General features: G+C 46.7%; 1 protein-coding gene across 1 annotated transcript; it reads right to left on the reverse strand.

Moving 5' to 3' along the window:
- Positions 1–467: 467 nt before the first annotated feature.
- On the reverse strand, positions 468–11484 carry STC1 (stanniocalcin 1). The gene is made up of 4 exons (XM_080797092.1): positions 11097–11484; positions 8969–9111; positions 8096–8307; positions 468–2164 (listed from the first exon to the last, which is right to left on the reverse strand). The coding sequence occupies exons 1-4, from the start codon at positions 11212–11214 to the stop codon at positions 1894–1896; spliced, it is 744 nt and encodes a 247-aa protein (XP_080653218.1). The 5' UTR covers positions 11215–11484; the 3' UTR covers positions 468–1893.
- Positions 11485–17372: the final 5888 nt, after the last annotated feature.

The raw sequence follows: 17372 nt of genomic DNA on the forward strand, positions 1-17372 counted from the left end.
TGCTTTTAAAGGCTTTATGGTAAAGTTGTATTGCTTTTCATTTTTTCTGGAGATGTGCCCTCCCTCCTCCCACCAGGATCCCTATCACTCGGTTTGGTCAAATCTTGAGTTTAACCTAGTGAGAGTCAAGCACCAATAGTTTCTACCTAAGCGAGTTTGGAGTGGCCCCTACAGTCCTACCCCTCCCCCCTCCTCCTCCCTCGACATTGACCTTTGGTGGGCAGTGACACTCTTAAGGGACTGTTGGGTTCAAGGACAGTGACCCTGAGAAACTACTGTTGTTCATAGATAGGTTAATCATTTGGCTTTGGTGGTTGCCATCTTGTAAACATCACGGCAGAAATAATCAAACCACCAGCTCTGTTTCCCTCTTTCTTTCTTTTTTTTTTCTTTTTTTTTCTTTTTTCTTTTTTTTTCCCCATTTTTTTTGCTTTTTTTTTGTTTTTTTTGTTTTTTGTTTTTTTTTTGCGATCCTACAGAGATGGCCCAGCTGCCAGGACTACTTTGGCAGACAGTGTGCTACAGGACGAAAATGTAAGAGGAGTCTATTAAGGCTGGACAGCCCAGGGTTCTTTATACCACCTCAGCCCCAAGTCCCCGGAACTGAAGACCCAAAGGCTGACTGACTCGTTCCTGACTGATTTAAGGGAAAATCTCCCACGCCATCATCGGTTCACTGATGAAAGATGGCGGGTGAGTCAGGAACTGCCGCTTCCCAAGGTAGAGTAAGGCCTTATCGAACTGTAAGTGGTCCGAGCCCAAAGGGATGCTCTTTTGGGTTCCTGTAACTCCCGGTTGGACGTGACAGAGCTGTTTCAGGAGAGATCAAAGTCAAGAGTAGCCTCTGGGTTGAGGTGGGCTGGGAGATTAACGTTTTACCTGGGGTCCTTCAGACAAACCTGTTGGTTTTTCCTATCTCATACAGGCCCATCTTAAGTTTTGATGTTGAATAAAACTACTTCTACCCCCTTAGTTATAAAAAAGGCCACAAGGAGCATTTATGTGGATATCTGGAAGTGAGATAGTTATTCCATTCCCAGGAAAAGAAAAATAAAGCTAAGTTACAAAACTAAATCTATATGCAATAAAGTTATTATATACTGCTTTGTTTAAGCAGAGTCCTCTGGAATTTATGTACAGTACATTAGTTTTCAGCTATTTATATTCCACAGTTAGACCTTAAGATTCTCTGGTTTTTAAGACAATTGTTAAAGATACTTTTAAAGCTCTGAGCAGTTACAGTACATAAAGATGTTAGCTTTTTGTTTTTCATTAGATGCAAGAAGACGCAGGCTCACACCCCGGTTGGAGAGCCAGGCTTGAGCCATTTGGTAAATGTGTTGGAAAGGAAATTACACACCGGAGGGTCAAGACGGTAAGACACTACTAGCTCATGAGAGATCAAGAATTCAAACACGACATTCATATTCGTCCGTGGCCAGCACAGATTCATCACACGAATTCCATTGAACACCTTTATGGGCACTTAAGACATGCATTTAAATTAAGTCGCTTCTCATCAGCTAACTCTACTGGGGCAACCATCCTAAAAGGGCTCCACAGCGTCCAATGACAATGACTGGGCCTTACGTGAATGCTTTGTGTTTGAGAGGAGTTTGAGGGGGGCCTGGGGAAGGAACGTGATCAAAGAGGGTACTTTCTCCTGCCGAGAGGCAGAAAGAGCACACATATTCTGTCTGTGGGAATGCTGCCATCGCAGAATGTTGGGATATTGATTACAGAAGCCTCGTTTCATGCAATTTTCTGGAAGGGGAATAGAAAATAGGAACTACTTAAAAAAAAAATCAAACCAGGCACAGTACACTCAAAGTCGGTGTGTGAACACCTTTCAAATGAAGCTAGTCTGGTGAGGCTGTGAATGCCTCTCCCTGCTTATGCACTCTCATGGGAGGTGCGTTTGATGTGGGAGGGAGAGGCTGCCTCACCTCGGAGGTTCCGGAGGAGAACTTTCAGCTTCTGCGGCTCACTGGTGCGCCTCCTGTTGAAGTCAGCTCGCGGGTGTGTTTGGGCACAGTGATCCGTCTGCAGGATGTGAAAGAGGCTGGCCATGTTGGGCCCAATTTTCTCCATCAGGCTGTCTCTGATGGTGCTGACTGTGTCTTCGTCACATTCCAGGAGGCTTCGGACAAGCCTGTTATAGTATCTGCATTGGGGAAGGAGAGCACATGCCACAGTTAATCAGGCAGGGCAAGGCAAGGCCGGGCCTTTCATCCGGGCTGCAGCCAACACCCATCCCAAATGGCCCGACCATGCAAATCTGGACCGGTCATCAGCTGAAGATGGCCCTCGCCTCTAACTTCTATGCAGGGACTTCTTAGTTTGAGTGCATATGCGTTTAATGCTCAGGACACTTAGGTCACACTTGGAGAAGAACTGACTGCCAGGGGATGTCTAACAGTTCTAGAAACACCGCAGTCACAGAGCTGGAGGGGATCACAGAGATCACTCAGTGGCTACATTGCATCATCTCATTTTATAGAGAAGAAATGAAGGTGGGAGAGCTGCAGTGACTTGTCTAAGGTCACATGAAGGGTTAGTGGTAGAAACAGGACTTAGTTAAACACACCAGGAGGTGAGCGCAGCCCTGGCGAGACTGTTAGATGAGCAGTCACTCATGTGCATTTGCAGGTATTTTCATGGATCTTTGCAATCTGCCTTTTGCTCAGTGGTGTGTGTGCAGGTGTAGGGGCACACGATGGTTTTGGATTAAACTTCTATTTTTAAAGGAGGCCTCTGCCTTCAGTGTCTAGTGCATTTTTCTATTCGATTTAACTTCCTTGCCATACACTCCGTTAGCCTTGCTAATGGCCATTGACTGATCCCATTCTCAGTCTTTCTTCCAAGAGACACTGTAGTCAGAAGGCCAGATGCCAGGCAATGAGGACCCTGAAATGGAAGGACTGGGAGGTTTCTGCTTCAATAATTCCAAAGCCTTCCTCCACTGCTCCAGCTTTTGCTGGCCTCTTCCTCTTTTGAGCATTTTACGGACAATTGGTTAGCATTCCCTGCTCGACTGTTAACTTACTGAAGGCGGGATCTGTGTCCTTATTCTTTGTAACCCACATGTGCCGGCGTCCTAGGGCTCTGTCGCCTGCTCACTGTCCATTTGATGGTTTATTTTGTGGCCACGAAGGAAATGGGGAGTTTGAGAAATAATAATCCTCTTTACTAAGTCAGGATTCCCGGAAGAGAAATTAGAGGTAGGTGTGCTTAAGTTTTACCCAAAAGCCTTGTGTTTCGTATCAGTCACCTTCATCCAAGGGGCAAGTGCTTTAGGCACACAGAACGCTGTGGCTAAGCATTACGGCTCGGGCACAGACTGTCCGACAGCTTATGCATTATGTGTCCTGCTCATCGCGGGGACAGTTCAGGTAATTTTCCAATTTGAGTTGGGATGTGTTTGCTCCATTTTGAGGTGGCACTTGTAAAAACCCATTAGCTCCGTGTTCACTAATAAGAGACTCTCCCGATGACAGTGACCTACGTATTTATGTGGAGAGACTCTCTCCCCAGAGGAGCCTGCGGGTCGCTGGGGCCACAAGCTCTTCCATGAAAAGAAACCTGTTTATTTTTAACTCACCTCACAGAGCCCAGGATCAAACATCCTTCCAGAATAACTTAACCCCCTAGCGAGGTCCTTTCAAGGATGTACGGTAAACAGAGTGGAACACGGGTAATGAGGCAGAGCGGTCACCCTCCTGTGAGCGAGCAGAAGGAAGGTGGGGGCCGCAAGCGAAGAACTGTTGTCTGGGTCTCGGACACAGTCCTGGCCCTACCCCTCCCACGAGGGAGGATTATATCCAGCTGTTGTTAAAATTGGGATTCTCTGGCACAGAAACACATTTTCCAACCCTTTGGAATTATAAAGCACATGAGTCAAAGCAGATCTCACTTGGATGGGCAAATGGGGAGAAAAATGGTTTTGGAAAAACTGAGAATAAACTACTTTGTACCAACAGCTTCAGATATCCACACACCCACATAGATCCCCAGGCACCTCTTTCCTCTTGGGCTCTGCGAGGACATGGGTCCCCTTGATCTCTGTGTCTATTTCACAGGGTGATTAGATCTTACAGAATAAGGTTTCTGATCTCTCACCCTCCTGAACCCCAACCAGGACTTTAGAACTTAGAAGTTAACCCTTCCACTTCTAGAGAGAACTGTCCACAACAGACTACACACCCCTGCTCCCCGAGGTGAACTGCAGAAGATGATCTCTCCTTCGCTCAACATTGAAAGTTCTTGCCTGGACGAAGACGTCTAATACCAGTCACGAAACTAAGCCTTGCCTCTTTCAGGCCACATGTGTCCCTTGGGCCCCACTTTGTCAAAGTGCCTGCTCTCCCTGTCTAAAGGCTTCTATCTTCCCTATTGCTTTCTCTGCTAGCCCAGATAGGACACCTGTTCTTGGTGTTTCTGGATGATGGCCTTGCCAGCCTGAGCACCCTAGTGACTCTCCCCAAATCTACTCTTAGCTTCTCTCGTGGAGCTGTGTGAACCCGGCAAGGGCAGGCTAAGAGTGCTTGTGGGAATAGAAGACGTCCATAGCTCCATTAGCAGCTCCGCCAAGTCTGGGAAACCTGTCAGCCTGTCCAGCTGCCTTGATGTCCGCCTCATTGGCCAGAGCGAGCGACAGTTTAATCCTCCACCTCTCCATTAAGGGCTGGAATACACAGGAAGGGCGCTGACCTCCAGGATCGTGTAGATTAATGAGACAGATCTTTCCTATCTAGAAGTCACCAAGTGAGATTATTTAAGAGACTGTGTCTCCAGCAGAAGTTGACTTGGCAGTTGTCACATATTTAATTGAGTACCATCTTGTACCAACTGTTAATGTCACTGTAGCTATTGGTAAGATGTGCCTTCTCTTTGAGAAGAGAACGTACACAGATGTAATTGTTGATCACCAAGGGGCACATTTACTCAGTTCTCCTTAGTATTCTTTTTTTTTTTTTTTTTTCCTATTTGTAGTCTGCTTGGATTGTGCATATTTCCTATAGGTTCTCCTTGTCACCATTTTTGAAGTAGGAATCAAATGGCTTGGCTCAAGGCCGCCTGTGTTCTAGGCCCATCTCTGTCATTCAATAGCTGCGTGACCTTTATTTAGCAGGTCATTTTCCTCTCTGGGCCTCTGTTCTTTAAATCAGCACAATGAGGCATTTACTCTAGATAACCTCTGTGATCATGTCCAGCTACGACATTCTCCGTTTCTAGGGATTTGATATCTATTTTCTCTCTTAATTTCACAAAGATGGGGCAGGTTGCTTCAGGACCATCTTCCGGAGGAAGATTTAGGACTAGTTAAGGAGGTTCTTTCCTTCACCTTTACAGGGGATGGTGGGATGTGCGGCGGGGACTCGGTGGGCTAAGTGTTCTGACCACCCAGCCTGAAAGGACCTTTTAAAGCACGTTTCTTTTTCCCACTATGAAAATTCCCTCACAGACTTTTTTTTTTCCTGGTAAAGAATACGATCAGATATTCTCCATAGCTACTGCTTCAGCCATGCCTACCCAAATACACACATACTGCCTAGGAAAGTTCTGTGTGAGGGTTTATAAATAGTCCTTTGTTTCCCTTGATCAATATTATTCTTCTGTTTCCTGTTCCCTATCCATGCCCTAGAGAGCTGGAAGCTTCGTCAGTTTTCCCACTCTGGATCTGGATTGGTCTGATTTCTTCCCAGGCCTCACACTGCTCCGCTTGCCTGATCATTTTTGCCTGCTCTCCCTCATGGTTGAGAGAGCAGTTTGCAAATCCAGCCAGGGGGGACCTCCAGCTCGCCCTTCTCTTCCGAGTGCGCTTCTCTCACGGAAAACATCCCTGTTCTGGCTCCTGGTCCGGTCACAGGCTTTTGGATTCTCCCAGGCCCAAATCTCATGCTAGATAAGTCACAGGAAGGTGGAATGAACCTGTAACTACTTCCCTTCACAGTTCTGTGCCAACTGGCACAACTTAGTGTGTATCTGTGGTGGGGCAGAGGCTGGGAAAGCAGGATGTTTCAGAAGAGTGAGGAGCTTAAATAGAGCAAATCAAGCCCAGCAGGGAACCGGAAATCTCTACAGTTCTGAGCAGGAATAATATTAGCCAGTTGAAGTGAAATACTTGAGTAAAGAGCTGCATGGAAGATTCTGGTCCTCAAGCGATGGCCACTTTCCCCCACCTTCCTAATAAGTGTGGCTTCCCTGTGACGGAAAAGGACGATAACAAGACTCCTTGGGACCATTTGCTCAAGGAGGTAAAAAGGAGACCCTCCTTTTAAAAGGGATAGTGGCCTGGATTCAAAACTCCTATTACTGACCTCTTCTCAGATATTTAGGATCACATAGGGCAGATCTATATCATCCTTTCTGTAAGACCTCTCCCTTCATAATGGAAGATACGACCTCAGTTGAAACAGAGAAGTTCATAATGCCTTCAAATTGATTATATGCTATATTATAAGCCACCAATTGTCACAGGATCCTTAAAGTTCTAAACTCATCACAGTGGCATTGCCAACATTCCCCTGCCCCCCAGTTGTCACACAAATACATACTCGATCCTAGCCTCTGTCTACTAAAAATTCTTTTTTTTTTTCCTCCTTATGGTGAAGGGAGTCTCCAACAATTAGCCAGGGTTGGTTTTTTTTTTGTTTGTTGGTTTGGGTTTTTTTTTTTTTTTTTTAATCTTCAGATGTAACTAGATTCTTCTTAGGAGAATTTTAAGACCAAGGTCAATATCAAGAGATAGGCCATTTGAGATAAATGCTGGATTTGATTTTCTTGTTCTGAGAAAATCAGGTAGGACCCGTTGTCACTTCCAAGTACCGAACCAACAAACTTAAAAATTGACATGAGGTTCTGAAGAGCACTTCATGTGTAGGTAAGTGTGGGTCAGAAATTTAACAAAGTGTTAATGTCAGGGGCCTTAGCATTTCCCCGAGGAAGAGCTACTTTTCCCGTCCTCCAGTTGCCTGACTCAATCCCTGGTCAGCCCCGGGAGGAGTAGGCTGTTGCCACTGTCAGAAGAAGGGTGGCAACACCCGGGTAGGAAAGCAATCGGGGAAGTCTGTGTTAGCCCTCAGGTGGTCCGGGTATCATTCAGGAGGACGCATCTTTGTCAGTCTGTGCAGATTTGCCTGGAGTGTCAAAGGATCCTAGCGCGTCAGGACTGGGAGTCAGGTTTTAGGCTGCAAGGCATCATAGCAGGCTGAACTTGTCCTGCCCTCGCTGTCCTTGTCCTGCCTCCACGCCAGCCCCATGGACACCTCTCTCAACTTCATCACAGATGGGAACGCCTGGGTCTTGCCGGGAAACCTTGTAGGCCATGTAATGAGGATGTCAGCCTTCTCCCAGCTGGTAAAGACAGCAAGCCAGCGGCACAGAGAGGCCGGTGCTCCGATGTGACTAGTTCAGTGGCTTTGGGTCATGGGACAATACTGAGATGAGAATGTGACTGAGTAGTCACCCGAACACCATTCTAGGAAATCTTGGACTAGAGAAAGGAATAATATAGACCTGGGAGGGAACATGGGAGTCATCTTGTCCAGCCATTTCACTTTTCACAAAGGAAATCTGAGTCCCAGTGAAGTGACATGGCTTACTCTGGGCCACCTGCTGAAATACCAGCTTGGGTTTGGGACCGACTCAGAACACAGGCAGATTTAAACGTCTGCATTATGACATTTGATCAGGGTCTTAATAACGGTCAATTGTACGGTGCATAGCCATAATTTCAGTCAAATTTGAGGTCTCACAAGCTTGTTTCCATGAACTTCCCAAATCCCTTCCTGCTTATGGTGAGAAACTGACAAGGAATATGTACCCAGAGAGGCTGCAGATGAAGCTTTCTATTAGCTGCATGGAAAGACTTTTCCTATAATAGTGAGAAAAAAAAAAAAAATGCAGGCTGCTTAAGCTGTCACAACCAATCGCAAACATATTTTTTCCTGCAAAAGCTGGGAAGGCTGCAAGCTAAAATAAGATCCTGACTGTGGCAATTAACCCCCTTCTATGTCTGGTTCTGCCAACGCCCCGCCTCCCCCTCCCCCAGGCTCCCCCTGCCCCATTGCAAAAAAGCGGACTCATTCTGTACCTATTGGAGAAGTGGTTGGGGAGCTGGACAACCTCGGTGATGGCTTCGGGGTTCCGCTTGGCGACGCTGCACACGTTCAGCTTGCTGTAGCATTCCTCTTGCACCTCAGCAATCATCCTCTGGAATGTGGAGCACCTCCGAATGGCAAGGAAGACCTTGGAGGTGACCCCATTGGCGATGCACTTTAAGCTCTCTTTGACAAATGCTTTTCCCTGCCAGGCAAGGGATAGAGGGAGAAGCTTTAGCTCGAGCTGGCTAGAGAAGACAGGGCATAACACATGTGGAACTTAAGGGGGTTTGCCTTGGCCCCTTCTCATGGCCATCGGCATGTCCTCACAGTGAGAAAACTGTACGCCGCGACCAGGATCAAAAAAATGTCCCCATTCTCTTTGCCTACCGACAAAATTGAGCTCCACAGAAATAATGAGACAGGGGAGAAAAAGAGATGAGCCCTAATCCACCACCCTGCAGCTTAACAACAGCCATAAAATGGCTTTGTCTTCTTGGGATTGAGACTTTGATCCACAAGCTGGTATGCCAGATCCTACAGTGAGGAGAACTTCTTTGTTTGAAGAACATTTTTATTTCCTCTTGAAGAGGCAAAGAATTTTCTGCTCGTCACCTGTCCCTTATAAGACGGCCTCTCTCAGCGCGGTACATTTGTGCATTAGAGTGGGTGGGGAGTGTCGTGCACAGAAACCGACTTTCTGGCCAAAAACGTGCGTACGTGTGTGTGTGCGCACGTGTGTGCGTGCATGTGTGTGCGCACGCTGGAGTTGAGAATTTAGGCTGAGGAGGCTGAGAAGCAGAGCAAGTCGAACACGGTGTTAAAGACAAGCAGCCCGTGGGAGGCATGGGTCAAGGTCTTATTACCTGAGTGTCAAATTTAGCAGCGCTGTACAAGAAGGATTTACAGATGTCATACATCCCATCTGTGTCACAGGTGGAGTTTTCCAGGCAGGCAAAGGCCCCACAGCCGACCTGCAGAGCACTGTTGAGGCAGCGAACCACTTCAGCTGAAAGAGACAAATCCACCCAATCTGGGTCAAACGTGATGGTGACTCAGAGGGGTCGAGGTGGCAAGATTCAAGGACGAGGGGTCAGAAGAATGCCTCTTAGACGTCTGCGATGGGGCCGGTGGAGGGCCCCATTCAGAGGGGGGTAGGAGTGGGAAGAGTGGGGTGCGCAGATCCTTTGGCTTAGAAGAGCAAGACCACGTGCAAGGAGAGGGAGGGCGTGAGTGTTCTCTCCTGGTCTCATCATTACATACAATTTTGGTAGCTGGAGAAGTAAGGTCACAGTCTGCGGAATGCAGGTGCTTCAAGAGCTCTGCAGCGTCAACGGGCATCCCCTCAGAGCCCGAAAGCACTGGAAGGCAGGAGGCGATGGCTGGTGGTCAGGGTGAGAAAGTGGAAGGGCCAGGGAGTCCATCTGGCTCCCGAAAAATGCACTCCAGAGGAATGAGAATGGAATTTTAGCCTAAGTGGCAGAGAAGAATTTGCCAGGAGTTCATCTGGACACCCTTCCGATCGAGGGCTTTTAACTTACCTTCCTGTCGGCAGAAAGGGATCTGGTCCATTCATGTTTCATCCCAACCCCCACCCCAGGACAGTGCTTAGAGGTATGCATAATCTCTCTCATATTAAAAGCCATTTCTTTTTTGAAAGAGAAACACAGGTGTGGAAAAACAAGGCCAAGGCACCCCTTGTGCAAGACTGGAAGAAAAACCGCAAAGAACTTGCATGAGGCTTTCTACATTCTGGATAAGATCTCCCATAAAAGTAATTTCTCTCCTACAGAAGGGGGGTGTTCTGGCAAGCAGCTCGGCAAGAAATGATCTGCAGCCTTCATACCATAGGATTCTCCTCTGAGATCAAAAGCATGGTTCGGTTAGGCTTCCCCTCCCCCTCCCACCACCCGCAGCCTCTGGGATGTTACAAGTCATTTCCCTAATTATATATTTCCACGGGTTCAAATTATAACTTTGCTTTAAGCAGTTTTAATATGCATTAGGGTTGCTATTGTTTTAGGCAAGCTCGAATTGTGAATCACTGCATTTCTATAGCAACTAAGTACAAAAGGAAGTGAAGCAAAGCCCTCCTCTAGGCAGGGACCTGTGCTCTTCGGAGGGGAGTGTTGTCTGCAGCATTTGGACACCTGCGAGCCCATCTTTGCTGACAGTTGGGGGAGAGGGGGCAGCAACGTTGGAGGAGGAAGCTGGACAAGTGAAGTCAAAAGGCAAAGGTGTTAGTACCGGCTTCCTAAGGACTCTTGTCCTCTAGAGGCCAAGATAATACACAATTAACTGCTCTGAGCGTCAAAACCAGAGTGAGACCTTTCCCGTGAAGAAACTGCTGCTATGTTTCACAAATACTCTCCCTCTGGCCCTGGGCTGCATGGGCAGCTGAATGAAGCACAAGAAAGCCGGGAGGAAGAGAAGGAGCAGTGTCAGGGGTGGGAGTGTAGGGTTTTCTCTGCATCTGCCCGGGATTTGTCAGACTTGAGGGCTACGGTTCCATAAATCTGTCTGCAGAGGGAGCTTTCTGTGTGCTCTCTGAAGGGGCAAGGAAGTCCAGTTATGGGGTCTTAAGGGTGAAGGAAGGGGTGGGGGGCATCAGACAAATCATGTCTCACCTTAAGATCAGCTTCGGCTTCTGGAAAGTATGGAGAGCGCTTTGAAGCATGCCAACATTCAAGCCTTTCCCCGCCCCCTTTCCCCCCCTCCCCCAAGAGGGTACGTGCCAGATTTCAGGCAATCAGGCTAGGCTTATGCAATGAAATACCCTCAGCAGAGCGCCCAGCTTCTTCGTTAGTTGCATGCAATTTATTAAACAAAGGAGCTCCACTTCCTAAGGCTATTGGATTACACTGGCAGTTTATTGCCATCAGGCATGAAGCACATTTATTATCAAGATCAGCCGTCACAGACACAGTTGCAAAAGCGAGAGGCAAATGAGGACAGCTCTTTGGGGGAGAAACCGGTCCTGGGTTTGCCGCTTACCTGAGTTCTGAGCTGCCACCCGGGATTTCCTGGGGCTCACAGAATCATTCTGCTCCACCTCATGGGTTGCAGAAGCACTGATCACCAGCACCAGAAGCACTGCTGAGTTTTGGAGCATTCTCTGAGAAGTTTCCGCTAAGTTGCTGGGTTTTTTTTTTTTTTTTTTTTCTTCTCTCCTCCCCCCCCTTTCCTCTTTCCCTCTCCCGGCTTGAGTGAAGATGTGGATCTGGATACACTGAGGGCCTAGGTGAGGATTTGATGAGGATTTTTTGTTCCTGCTGATGCTGTTCCTGCTGACGCTTTGCTGCTGCTGCTTCTGCTGCTGCTTCTGCTGCTGCTTGCTGGCTGCTGCTGCTGCAGTGGCGGCTCCTTGCACCTCTGGCTTTTGCAAACTGGGGGCCCAAGAGCTGCACCCAGGGATTTTATAGCCGTTCTTATCGGTCCTTAGGATCAGGGACCAATCAGGTCCCTCAACTGGTCTGGCTAGCCAATCCGAGGGCACGCTCATTGGGCTGGAGCTGTTTGACTTCTTAGAAATATTTTCCAGCAAATTAAAAGTACCTGCTGCCAATGTTGTACATGTGTGTGTGTGACAATGTGTGCATAGATGTGTGAAAAGCTATTTTTGTGGAATTAAGGGATGACTGTGTATTGATTGAACTAGGGGAAAATCATATGAAAATCTCAACAAGGTGCTCTTGGAAAGCCATCTTTTTTTTTTTTTTTTTAATGAGCTACTGGTGGGGGTGGGGAAGGGAGGAGTGGGCATCATCAGCAGGATGGGGAATGTGGTCTCTTTGGATTCTAATTTAACCTCTTGATAGCAGTTTTGGTCTGATTTTACCAGCTCGCAGTCTCTGTTGTAAGCTACATGCACAGAGTTGTCCCCATCTCGCTGGTACATACATGTGGGTCTGTGATGCTTTCTGGATGCATCTGGGTGTCCGGAGCTCTCACTCACATATACGAGTCCCCGAGGAGGGACAGATGTGAGTGGAAGGGCCCTGATGGACTGGGATAGGACGACTCTGAGCTGTGGTCCCAATTGCTCTCTTGGCTAGCTCTATGACCGTGGTCAAGTCCTTTTATTTTGTTCTGCCTCTGTTTTCAAATCTGTGAAATCCCCACATTGGAGTCTAGCATTACTTACATCTCTAAAACTATGATTCTCCAGTAACCCATATTAACCTCGAGTCCATCTTTTAAGTCGCCAGCGTGACTGCAAACAGTGGGAGTGTTGGTAACCCTCGGGACACACATGCACACCTCCACGGCTCAACAGGGAGACCTGGGGAATGCCTGGAAATTAACAAACTGTGTTTTCAAGCTGGGGGACTTCATAATCACATTGAAACAATAAGCTGGCCAAAGCAAGACTAAACCTGTTAGGTAAACCAGTTCATTTCTTGGGGGCGGGGAGCAGGTATGGGGGCAGGTAGGACAGGGAAGGCGTAGGAAAAGACCAGAATGTGTAGGAGAGAAGACTGATAAGCTCTAGGCTTAATGGGGAAATTACAGTGGCATCAGAAATCATGCCCAGTGTAGAAGCTCATATATCCTTATAAGCTAGCAACACTGAGACATATCCCCACTTGTGAAGAAGGCTGATGATCCAGGAGAGGATTTATCAGGGTAAAAAAAAAAAACCAACCAAACAAAAAAACAAACCAAAAAAACCCCCGTGGGCATTGGATTAAGGGCTGGGGTGAAGTGAAGGGATTAAGCAAGAAAACCTTCACAAAATTTTAGGACATAAATGAGAAAGGACTCCTGGAGAGTCATAGAGACAGAATCAAGATGATCTTGCAAAGAAATAGAGCCAGTGGTTTGAGTTTAGATCCTAAAATCTTCAAAGGTTGAAGAAAGAATGCCAACTCTACTAACCACAAACGAAGACTCAGCTCTGTATGTGTGAGGGGAGTGGGCGTGCTGAGTGAGTCTAGCCCTGCCCTGCTTGCACAAAAGGATTGTTTGGGAGGCATGAAGTTTGTTAGAAAAAGGATGGAGGAAATAAAGGATAAAGGAAATATCTAAAGGCAAGGAAGGGAATTTTCACATTTTCATTAAGAAATAAGTACATTTCAATTTAGATTAACTGACAGTATCGGCATTTCTCAAGTCCCTTCCTGGCTGGGTGCTGGTGACTGAGTGGGGGGAAGGTAACAGAGAAGAGATACAGGAGAAGGAAAAATAAGGATTCTTGTTGTTGACCTTGCAGTTGGAAAGGGGGTCAACCTCATCATGTTTCCTGAAGGGTCAGGATGTCAGGACCTTACACAGTAAGAGAAGGGCCTGGTCAACACTGGGTAGAGATGTGGGGAAGGCTTCATGAAAGGAGCTTCAAGGAAGGGTCTGTCTGGTAAAGATGTGAACTGCTATTACCTCTTTATAAGAATTTAGGAAAACGCTATGACTGGTTCATTTTTTTAAAAAGCTCGTATCTGTGAAGCTCAGAGATTGTTTGAAGCTTTAAGCAGGAGAGGTAGATGGATGGTAATGCAATGTGATAGTTCAGTGTTTTGTTCTAGAAGGAGAACAAGAGAACAGATGTGCGTATTTCCTTCCTGAGATCTTGCCTTCTCTTCCTCAGCATTCCTTACTTCCTTAGGCATTTCTCCCTGTCAAAGGCAGTGCTGTTTGTTTCCCTTGTTGGCTTTCTCCCATGTTGGCCTACTGGCTTTGTAGGGTGTAGAGTGATGATTTCTCCCATCTACGTTCTTTCCCCCATTATCTGGTGCTCCCGCCAGAACACAATGTCCGACAAGTGCCCGGATGTGTTCTGCGTTTCCTCTGATGTTGATTTATTATTGTTCCTTCTTATTTTACTCATTGACTATCACGTGCCTGGAGGCTCATTGCCGGGTGTACAAAGTGTTTCACAGGGACAGATAAGCTGTTGTCTGAAGAAATCCAACACCGGCCGGCCACTTTGGTGTGAACATAATTAGCATGAGCCTCGGTGCACTTGGGAACATCAAAGAAGGGAACTGAGTTCTAAGGAGAAATGCCCCATGTAACGTTTCTTCCGAAAGGAGAAGAGTTGTAAAGTTTACACTGGGCACTTTTACCTAGACTGCAGGGCAACGCTATCTGAATGTTCACGATCACTGTGCTCTTAGCTTGGCCTTTGATATAGCAATGATGGAGGAGTCTTGGGAACTCTGGAGGTGATGTCCGGTTCTTTTGCAACTCCCGTGGGTGGTATAAGAGAATATGGGAGAGTCCGAATAGCAGATTTCCAAATTTGAATTATATCCTGCAAGCAACAGGGAGTCATTAAGCATTCTTGAATAAGAATTATTAAAGGACTCATTGAAGTTAGTGTTTGGAGAAGATCTTTTGTTCAGACTTATGCTGTTTTGGAGGAAGAAAAGAATGGAGGTTAAAAAAAAAAAAAGGAATGGAGGTTTTAAGACTAGTAACATCAGTTTGTGACGATAAGGTCCTGGACAATGATGGTAGCAGTAGGAAAGGAAGATAAGAAAAATATGAGAGCTACTTTAAATACAATGGAAATTATCAAGTATTCTAAGAACCACCTTGGGGAAAAAAACAACAAAAACCAAAAAACCTCTTTGTCCTAGTTTAATGATAATGGAGACAATACATATCAGAGCTTTTCCCGCCCCATGTATTGGTTATGACTTTTACGGTTGACAAGATTAACTGGCATGTCCGTTGGGCAGGCACTTTCTGGCTTCTGTGAAAGTAGTAGGCTTACCTCGCCAAAGGACTTGACTGTACTTCCAGTAGAGGAAGCACCTTCCCCAGCCTGACTGTGTGAGTTGGAGGTGTCCCAGGTATAGTGGGTGGGAGGGGAGGGGAGGCTTGGCCACTGCCCCTGAGCAGGGAAAGTGCAAAGAAGTGGGTGGGAGAATCTGCCAACACCTAAGGCTGGGCGATGATGCCCTGGCCATGCCCGTGCAAGGCTGGCATGCGTTCAGCCAGAAGATTAAGCCAAAATCTCTGGAGCTTTGTTGGATTTGGCTAGCTTAAAGCTAAGCGGTGAATGGCTCCTTGGCTTTTTGTTGAGAGGAGCCCGGGGGGAATGGTTTCTTGATAAATGTTTCTTTTGTTAACAGAGTACAAGGCCCATCAAGTCTGGTCTGCCATAGTGACAAGGTTGGAGTGTCACTGTTACTCTTCTTTGGGAGTTTTGGGCCTGACTCAATGTTGACCTGTTGAGTTATGCCTTCGGAACCTCAAGAAAAAGGAGAAGGAAAAGGAGGAAGAAGTATGTTTGGGTGTGTGGGGGGGTATTTTCGTCCTATAGAAAGATGCCAGGTTTTCTGTGGGGACAGTCTCCAGTTCCTGAGTGAATCTTTGCTTCTTTATTTGTCTTTGATTGCTTTAAACTCTGCCAAAGGGAGAGAGAGAAAGAAAATACATGAAGAGGTCAAACTCCTTCTATCCACCCCCCCCCCCCCCCCGTTATGGAGGGTTACCAAGTGCCTGGCACTAGGTCAGGTGCTGTGGGAAATGCAGAGAAACGTTTGACCTTTTTCTGTTCTTCATGAATTCCCAAGCTAGTTCTTAACGCATGAATGTTGTATTTGAAGAAGAATATCTGTTTTCTGGAAATGTAATACGTCAAGTGGGTTGGAATAGAGTTTATAAGTTTGCATTCAATTAACATTTACTGGGCGCCTATCTACTCTCTGCCAGGCATTTCTGCAGACGCTTCTTATCTGTGAGAAAAGAGCTGCTCGCTCTCCTCTCTTTCCAGAGAAAGGGCCCAGGACCCAGAGAGAAGAATGGCTTGCCCATGGTCATAGAGAGGACGATGGAGCTAGGTCTCCTGAGATTTGCTCATTGTAGAGATAGCTCTGGGTTCTTCAGATATGGGAGCACCAGCTTGGAGGAGGGGGTTGTGCAGGCTTAGAGCGCCCCCCAGACTGGGTGGGGAGAGGAAAAAGAAATAGGCAGGATGATCTAACCTGTTTAAACGGGAGCAGGCAAGTTGAAATTAGCCTCCACTTCTGTGAACATTGGCTCCCCATTCTTTCAGGTGTAAGTTACGATGTCACTTTATATCTGAGAGGACAGGTTCATAGTCTTAGGGGCAACCTGCAAATCTGCAGTTTCACAAGAGGCACCCGAAACAAGGTGAAACAAGGACGGAGAGGGTATACGTGCCCTTGAATCTGTCATTACCTGTAGCCTTTTGGAAAGCCTAAAGTGACATTACTCTGTTGAGACACACGAGGGCGCTCGAACCAACCAACAATGAGATTCCTCTTAAAATTATTAAAAAAAAAAAGTTGTAAATCTTGGTTCTGTTAGATTGGCCATTGTTTCAGACCATCGGGATGCTTTTTAATGGACATAGCTTATTTTTTTGGTCAATAAGAAAAGCTCACTCTCCTGTAATTTAGTTAGTGAGCTTGCAGACTGGCATGGTTGTACATATTTGGAAGTTCTGCAGTTTACACCGTTCTGAATACAACCCTTTCATTGCCTAGCAGGGAAATAGGTTGCAGGGAAGTTTTTAAAAAGTGTTCTGCCCCAGTGCTAAGGAAAGGATAATGCCTGTACCTAACTGTTCAGGGCAGGTGGTAACACACATGAGTTACTTTGAATTCTTTGCTTTAAAAAAGGAAAAAAAAAAAAAAAAGAATTCTGTTTCCAGGTGGTAGTGAGCATTGCTCCTCGTCACTGAAGAAAATGTAACTTCTTTGACCCATTTTTCTACTTAGTCTTCTTTCTGCCAGTGGTCTTTAGACAAAGGTCAAGGCTGAATAACTTCACGTTTTTGGTGCCTATTCTATAGCGGAAATCTTCTAGGGGAACTGTGAGAGGTTGATGTGGGGGTCTGAGTGCTCTCCTGCTTCTTGGTCCTGTCCCCAGACGCCTTGGTAAAGAAGACGTCTGCAGTCTGTTACCTGCAGGGACTGGGGCAGACCTGTCCCACCTCACATATCCGAGAAAGCCTTCCGCTAGGTGCTTCACGCAGACCCCTCCGGTTAGAGGTCTTATCACTTCCAGCCAACCAATCCGGCTGTCAGTGCATGCTCTTTAAGGTCTGTGTGCCTGGAACAGTGTTGGCACCGTGAAAGAACAGACAGTGCAGTGCGGGACAAGGCATGGAAGCACGGACCTGGACACATGGCAGTAAATACACAGTGTTAAACCCTGAGCTCCAGAGTGAGATTGTTAGAGGACGCCAACGAGTTTGTGAAGTATAAATTTTAAAAAATCCGCTTCCACAACCTGTGCTGAAGCATCATTCTGACATATTTAGCCTAAAGCCAGCTTGCCATTCGCTAAATGCCATCC

Source organism: Martes martes (genome assembly GCF_963455335.1).
Source record: "Martes martes genome assembly, chromosome: 2".
NCBI classification, from domain to species: Eukaryota; Metazoa; Chordata; class Mammalia; order Carnivora; family Mustelidae; genus Martes; species Martes martes.